The sequence below is a fragment of the Belonocnema kinseyi genome, chromosome 5 (assembly GCF_010883055.1).
Source record: "Belonocnema kinseyi isolate 2016_QV_RU_SX_M_011 chromosome 5, B_treatae_v1, whole genome shotgun sequence".
NCBI lineage: Eukaryota > Metazoa > Arthropoda > Insecta > Hymenoptera > Cynipidae > Belonocnema > Belonocnema kinseyi.
Genome location: NC_046661.1, coordinates 27,551,819 through 27,560,758, shown reverse-complemented (window position 1 = coordinate 27,560,758; position 8,940 = coordinate 27,551,819). Strand labels below are relative to the sequence as shown.

At 32.8% G+C, this 8,940-nt stretch overlaps 1 protein-coding gene across 1 annotated transcript in view; it reads left to right on the top strand.

Annotated features, from left to right (window-relative positions):
* The window catches only part of LOC117173486 (N-acetylglucosamine-6-phosphate deacetylase), an 85,681-nt gene that overhangs the window by 8,292 nt on the left and 68,449 nt on the right, over positions 1–8,940 (top strand). Inside the window, exon 2 of the mRNA XM_033362094.1 lies at positions 5,714–5,988. Within this exon, the coding sequence (XP_033217985.1) occupies positions 5,714–5,988 (275 nt within the window). The remainder of the gene's footprint in view (positions 1–5,713; positions 5,989–8,940) is intronic.

Sequence of the window (8,940 nt, the reverse complement as noted above, 5' to 3'; positions counted from 1 at the left end):
TGAAACTGAGGCGTATTTTGGAGACCTTCCGATCGAGTACTTTTCGGACGGTATCAAAAATTTAGAAAATCGTTGGACTCGCTGTATCGACCTAAAAGGAGAATATGTTGAAAAATAAAACCGACTTTGGCCAAAAAAACGTCTCTGTGTTTCATTTTTCAGGGTCTTATCAGACTTATATGTGTGTGTGTGTGTGTTTATGCATGAATATGTTTACAAGTAAGTTTTTAGCCGATTTTATATATTACCAAGGTGCACTGCGTGCACCTTTTTCTTTTTTTCTGTTTTTTTTTGTTTTTTGTTTCTTTTTGTTTTTCCTGTTTGGTTCTTTTAAATTTTTTATCATTTCTTAATGTTTGAAGTTTTAGAATACCGAGCAAAAATGTTTGTAATTCATTAGTGTTCAATCCATTCAATTAATAAGTATTCAATCTCAAATTATGTGATATTTAATTATAAAACTCAAATTTGGTATGAATAAATAATAAAATAAATACATATTAGTACAAATAATAATTAATGAATTTAATTATAAATTAACGCATGTCATTTTACATGTGCTAGGATGAAAAAGCAGCTACCGCTTTTTCTAATCGTTTTGGGAAAGATTTACCTTCGATCATATTTATTTTTTGCGCAATCGGTATTGCCCAACAGTTTCATAAATTTCGGGATCCTATAATTTAGGGCGATTTCCATTTCATCGCGGTGTACCTGCTCGTCTTACCCTCTCCACTCGACTTCTCTTCTGGTCCCTGACTGAGCGAGATTGCTATGCCGGGCTTTGACAGCGGGGGGCCCCTTTGTCCTAATGGGGCATAAAATGCCATACATAAAAATTTTATAGTTTTGCAATCAGCAAATTAAAAATATTATATTCGGAATCTGTTTTTTGCGATTCCAACGATATGTAACTTGCAATTAAAATATTGAAATTAAACTAAGCTTTGGCAGATATATGTTTGTTTTTACCCTGAATAGATAGCATTATGGAATTCTCCGTAGAATAGTTGAAAATGCATCAATTTATTGGATAGAAAATTCGCCTGTTGCCATTTTAATAGAATATATGGATTTTTACCCAACTGCCTAGAAGAATATTATACTTGAAACCACGTACTTGAATTTTTAAACCAGAAAGACGAATCCTTAACAGAACAGTACACAATATAAGTTATTTATTATACACATACACATATAGAAATACATAATAATTTTATAATATTAAAAATCATGGTCGATTCTTGGGTAATCGAACACAACTAGGGGGTGAAAAAAAGGATGTTTAAAAATAAGGGCCACACTAGTGTATTAAACACAAGGACAATTTATTAAAAGGAAATTAAACTTCACTTTCCAGGGAATATAATTAAAATGAATATACTTATTATGGTAGATTATAATGTGGAAAATATAAGAGCATTAGTTCCACCGGATGAGTAATTGCTTAAAGAATACCAGGGGCTGCCAAGAAACTCTCTGTAGTATGCATTTTTAAAATATCTTTGTATATTACTCCACATGCACATGTAATTGAAATGTCAGATCCATCAATTGCAAAAAACTTCAACCATATTCAATTTAATATTTAGACAGCTAATTTCTATCAATTATGTCCAATTTTCCTTCAGTTTCTTTATAGTAGGTTTAACTATTCGTTTGATTGTCTAACACTTGTAAATTAATTAGTACATAATATTGAAATAAAATATAATTAGTTTCGATTTCTAAATAGCGTCAATAAGACTGACAGTAAAATATTATTAATTAATCATTTATTTATCCTAGATTGATTAAAAGACCTCGAAGAATGTTTCTCTCAATAACACAGAATGGAAACTGGCAATACTTCTAGTTCCAAGATACCGCCTCCCTCAGACATTCAGGTTTTATGATAAAGCGATTAAGGCTATGTGATGAGTATAACAGCTGATCAAGTCAGCCCTAAGATCAATATTTTTTCACCCATATTGAAAAATAAAAGTTTAAATAACGCGGAAATTTTTTTCGGGAAAAGTTAATAAATATTAAAGAATCGTTTCCGGCCTTGCAAAGAGTTGGAGGAAGAAAAAAGTTTATTTCTGCAAATAATGATTATCGACGGAGACATTTAGGTTTTACAACAGAAGTTTGGCTTAACTTTCTCTGACGGTAATCCTGCAATCTGTTTTACCCACAGACCTCTAGAAGTTCGAAGTTGTCTACTCGCTGCGCTAGTGCTGCTTTGAGACACCTGATACCAGACTGATACGTATGTCAGAAGAAATGTGTTTATTTGCATTTCAAGTGCAAACATTAGTTTTTGCATTATTTGTGCATACTGTTCGTAAGCGTATTTTGTTGTTTTGCCCCACTTTGATAAATATAAACCTCAAAACTAGCCTATTGACAACATTGTAAATTGCTTGCAGGGTTTGACGACAGCACGCTCGTTATTTCTCCAAAACAGTAATTAAAAAAAGAAAATGTACACTATTCTAATTATTTAGGACCAGAGACACATTCTTGCATGCATTATATTTATCGTGCCAAATTTTTAACACGATATCTCATTCCGTGTGGACGTAAGTTGGGAAAAAAAACTTCCACTGGTATTTTCTTTAAAAAATTTTTTTTTCAAAATTTCCACCAGAACAAAGCAGAGACATGGACCTCATTACCTCCTTTTTCATTTCCCAAAATTTCATAGCGATACCTCATTTCGTTTAGACGTAAGCTGGGAAAGAAAAATTGAAGACTAGGTTTGGTCACGTGACCCTCTCATCACATGGCCTTAAGTAATAATATTTTATTGTCAGTCTTATTGACGCTATTTAGAAATCGAACCTAATTATATTTTATTTCAATATTATGTACTAATTAATTTACAAGTGTTAGACAATCAGACGAATAGTTAAACCTACTATGAAGAAACTGAAGGAAAATTGGACATAATTGATAGAAATTAGATGTCTAAATATTAAATTAAATATGGTTGAAGTTTTTTGCAATTGATGGATCTGACATTTCAATTACATGTGCATGTGGAGTAATATACGAAGATATTTTAAAAATGCATACTCCAAAGAGTTTCTTGGCAGCCCCTGGTATTCTTTAGGCAATTACTCATCCGGTGGATTTAATTCTCTTACATTTTCCACATTATAATCTACCATAATAAGTATATTAATTTTAATTATATTCCCTGGAAAGTGAAGTTTAATTTCCTTTTAATAAATTGTCCCTAGTTCTGTTCGATTGCCCAAGAATCGACCATCATTTTTAATATTATAAAATTATTGTGTATTTCTATATGTGTATGTGTATAATAAATAACTTATATTGTGTACTGTTTTGTTAAGGATTCGTCTTTCTGGTTTAAAAATTCAAGTACTTGGTTTCAAGTATAATATTCTTCTAGGCAGTTGGGTAAAAATCCATATATTCTATTAAAATGGCAACAGGCGAATTTTCTATCCAATAAACTGATGCATTTTCAACTATTCTACGGAGAATTCCATAATGTTATCTAGTCTGGGTAAAAACAAACAAATATCTGCCATAACTTAGTCTAATTTCAATATTTTAATTGCAAGTTACATATCGTTGGAATCGCAAAAAACAGATTCCGAATATAATATTTTTAATTTTCTGATTGCAAAACTATAAAATTTTTATGTATGGCATTTTATGCCTTATTAGGACAAACGTGCCCCCCGCTGGCAAAGCCCGGCATAGCAATCTCGCTCAGTCAGGGACGTGAGGAGAAGTCGAGTGGAGAGGATAAGACGAGCAGGTACACCGCAATGAAATGGATACTGCCCGTAATTTATTCGCTGCTCCTAAAAGTGTCCGACATTGATTGCCTTTAAAGACATCGCCTTTATAGCTTTTATGAACTATACTAAACTATAGTACAGTGGTCGGCAAACTTTTTGCGTAATTTTCAGGTATGATCAGGCTCCAACCGACTTAATTTTATCTACTACTTTTCGGTCCATTCATGTGCCTTATTGTGAGTGAGCTTACTCCAGCAAGGGTCTTTTGTCCACAGGCATGTCAAAGTAAGGAAATTTTAAACCTTTTAATTTTTCAACTAGCGATTTGAAAATAGTATTATCAGCATCTACGACTTTTTCCGATTCCAATGATATATTACTTGCCTAGAAAAGTTAAAAATTTGAAGGAGTTTAATATCAAGAAACATTAGCTTTACTCTCAGTTTAATAAAATTTAATAAATAAATTTAATAAAATACTTCTAAAATTTTCAACCTTTATAGACAAATTGCATGTCTTTGGAATTGGAAAAATACGCAGATTCCAAATATATTACTTTTAAGTCACTGATTGCAAAATTACGAATTCTTTAGCGTCACATTTTATCCCATTTTCTAACAAAGGATCCCTGAGGAAAGGGGTGGTCTGGCCAAGCTCGCAGGTACTGCCCTGAAACTAGGGTGTAGAGCAGCCAGGGCAGGCTACCCTGCCGGGGCAAGAGCGTGCCGACCACTGCTATAGTAGTATACTATACTGTGGTAGGCTTCGAAAAAGCTTTATTGTGGCCTGAAAAGCTAAGTATAGTTCATAAAAGCTATCAAGGCGATGTCTTTGAAGACAATTAATGTCGGAGGCTGTTAAGAGAAGCAGCTTTACATTGCTTCATTGAAAGCGATGGACACAATTGTAGAATCCTGCTTCTCTACAAAGCAAGTGGATCTCCGTGATTTTGATACAAACATGAGTAAATTCCGCAATGCTCTAAAAAACACAGATGTTTCTCAAACCATCAAAATTCATGTTATTCTAGATCACTTAAAACAAGCTGTCATGTTCTTGAATAACGATGGCTTAGGAGTGTGGTCTGACCTGGCTGGGGAATCGATTAACAGAGATTTTTTTAAATTTTGGGGAAGATGTAAAATAAATATGATCGAAGATGAATCTTTCCTAAAATGATTAAAAAAAGCGGTAGCTGCTTTTTCATCCCAGCACATGTACAATTATATGCATTAATTCATAATTAAATTCGTTAATTATTATTTGTATTATATGTATTCATTTTCTTATTTATTCATACCAAATTTTAGTTTTATAATTAAATATATCACCTAATTTGTGATTGAATACTGATTAATTAAATTGCTTGAACACTAATTGATTACGAACACTTATTTTTTTCTTTGGTATTCTAAAACTTCAAATTTAAAAAAATGATAAAATTTCAAAAATGGGGTGGTTCTGACTGGGGAGTTTCTGAAATTACTTTACGCGTATTTCCTTGATCATATTCGTAGTCATCACATAAAAATATATCAGTAAACGCCTTTCATAGCCACCTTCTGATTCAGTGCATAAAAATACACCGATACACGATTTTTGGAACTTTACACCCGCGGAAAAAACAGCCGGCAAGGAGGCTTCTTGCGGGCGCCGAGAGATTAGTCACTTCGTTAAGTTTTTCCAAATATTGTTATCCAATGATAAAAAAGTGTTGTGATAAATTACAAAGGTACTTATATATAGAATGAGAGTAAGAAACGGGAAGTGCTGATGGAAAGGTAGCCACAAAATTTTTAAGAAGGCGTCAATACCTAGATCTCTCGTAGATAACTTAAATTTAAAACAACAGGAATAAAAATTAACTTCCAGATTTTCAAATGAATATCAATTAAACAATTACTACTGTTCTGTCAAAAGGTATTTTATTTAACATCTGATACATCTTTTTTCAGGTGGCCTGGGTATAGATTTCTCGAATAATATCGACAATGTAGAAGAAGGTGTTAGTAAAGTAGCTAAACAATTATTGACGCACGGAGTGACTTCATTTTGCCCCACAGTAGTGACGTCACCGAAAGAAACTTATAGGAAGGTTCTTCCGAAAATCAGAAGAACCTACGGCACTACATCGGGTGCTGCAATTTTGGGCGTTCACGTTGAAGGACCTTTCATAAACACAAGTAAAAAAGGAGCTCATGAGGAAATCTGTATTCGCAAGTTTGACAAAGTTTGTTTTAATTAAAAATCAATTAATTTTATAAATTTATGGGATAGACCACTTCACATTTTAGAATGATACATAATTAATATTAATCCCACTGGCTTCTTCATCTTTTTTTTACATTCTCATCAGAGAAGGTATTAGATTTGTGTAAAATTTGACCCCCCCCCCCAGTTTTTGTCAAATGTCCACGTTTTGAGGCCCGCTGAATCCGAAAAACAGGTTTTTACGAATATGTCTGTCTCTCTATATGTCTGCCTGTGTGCGCGATAACTCGAAAGAATTAATATATTAGGTTTGCCTTTGGTACACTCGTTAAGTGTCCAAAAGTAAAGATCAGGTTCGTTAGCTAGCTATTTAGGATAAAAATTCAAAAAGTGGGCACATTTTTAATACTTTTGAGACCACTTTTTTGAAATTCCAGAATTCCCTTTACGGTTATTCCCAGTATTCAAAAAGTCGAACAATTTACCCAAATGACTTTTTTCATGAAATCAAAAATGAGCAGAGTTATAGCATTTACAAAATTAAAAAAAGAACACGAAAATGAATATTTTAAGCCAAATAACGCACGATATGAAAAAAAGTGAAGAGGAGAAAAATTTTGCTTTTTGAATGCCCTACAAGAATATCGTAACAGCTTTTTGTATTTTCTTGAAAAATCTAAAATTCTGATTTTGACAGCATACAAAATAATGAAAATCCAAAAATTACATTTTTCGGCAAAACTATGCGAAATGAGGTAAAAAATGACAAAACAAAAATTGTGCATTTTGAAAAAGATCTACAAATTTTTTATTAACCACTTTTTGATAGGATGCGTAGTTTTGGTTTTAATAATGAAGAACATCATTAACAGTAAAAAAAATCTGCCCGCTGCGTGAGCACATTCTTATCACAAGTCTTGTCTTTCAATTTCTTTTTCGTCTCGTGTGTGGGGTTTCAAAAAATTTGATTTTTTATGTTTTAATTCTATTTTCTTATGACTAAAACCAAAAACAGAACTATCAAAAAATTATTCATGACAAATTAATTAATTTTTACATTTTCATCAGAGAAGGTATTAGATTTGTCTAAAATTTGACCCCCCCCCCCCAGTTTTTATCAAATGTTCACGTTTTGAGACCCCCTGAATCCGAAAAACAGGTTTTTATGAATGTACCTGTTTGTGGGTCTGTCTGCATGTATGTATGACTGTCTGTCTGTGAGCACGATAACTTAAAAAAAATCATTCTGTTATATTGTCCTCGGGTACAATCTTTTAGTGTCCTAAACTAAAGGTCAAGTTTGTTAGCCACCCATTTTGCATATAAAATTCTAAAATTGAGCACATTTTGAATATTTTTGAGACCGCTTTTTTCAAAATTTGCTGTACGGATGTTTATAGTATTCAAAAAGTTGAACAATTTATCCTGATGACTTTTTCTATAAAATGAAAAATTACCAGTTACAGCATTTACAAAATTCCAAAAAACATACGAAAATGAACCTTTTAAGCCAAATAACGGACGATATGAAAAAGGGCAAGAGAAGAAAAAGTTATGAATTACAATAATATACATTTATGGGAATGATATAAAATTTCAGGAAAAAACTTGAGTGCGAAGCAAGAGTTACGTGATGAGAATGTGTTCGTTAAAGCCAAAAGAGCTTTAACAAAAGAGAATTTACAATCACCAAATTACTGTTATCGGTGCTTTTACCTTTGTTTTTAAAAAGTCTATGCACTAAAATCGAGCGCGTAGCGCGAGATAAATATAGTATCGATAATATATTATATAATATATTAGCGAAGCGAGTCGTGCGCGACGAGAATATGTCCACGTAGCGGGGAGATTTTTTACACTATTTCTGGCATAGTATTTATTTCAGACGTTATTTCAAAGTGCAAAATATAAAAACAACATTCAATGTGAAAAGATACGTTGCAAAATTTTATAATTAACTCTTTGCACTCGAGCGACACCGCTGCGGCGCCCGGTTTAAATGAAGTGTCAACTTCCTCGAGTGCAAAGGGTTAATACCCGTTAATGTTTTCATGATATTTTAGTCTTACAGTATAAGTATTTATAATAGGTGAAAAACCATGGACAGTAAACTGATGCCCATTTGAAGGGCCACGAAACGTAAACATTTGAGTATTTCAAGACTGCAGGGGCCCCGATCTCTACCGCGTGCCATGGGGTGATTTTGTAAAGCGAAATTCATTGGCTGCCCCAGCTTTGTATCGATGCGCGCGCTGTAAGCATTTGTGCGTCCATGCATTTACGCATCATGCATACCAGTGTTTTTTTAATGTCTTTATTGACAACTCAAAATCAGTATCATAGAATCAAAAAATGACTCAAATATCTTTCGGAATATTAGGCAATGTAGCTTGAGTCACGATAAAGCAAGGATAGGTGGCAATGTCAGGAAAGTTAGTATAGTTAGTACATCTTGACATGAGACTGCAAACGCCTTTTTGAAGAAAATTTTCTAAACGTAATAATATCAGTAATATAGTAAATATATAGAACTATATAATATATAGTAATATAGTTAAATATTAGTAACATTTTTCATGTGTAGAATGTATTTCCGCAATTTTGTTTCATTATTTTATCGGTTAAAAACCTCTCAATTTCACGAAGCACAATCAACTAAAAAAGATCGCCAATCAACAAAAGAATGGATCATGTCTCGTATGCATTCCCATGGCGTCATTCTAAAATATTCTATTCAAAGAGGTGCTGCCCTCTTCAACTTTTTGCAATTTCTATGGCGACTGCGTCCTCAGACCACGCCGACGCAGTGATAAATATGGGAAAAAATTCGAGCTACGTGACGTATTTAATCAAGTAATAAAATTTTTTTCTATACTTCTCTAAAAATGTTATATTTAATATTTCCAGCGAGAAAATTGTTATAAGTACCCATGTATTTGTTTAAATCAAGCGAAAAACAACAAAAATTTAA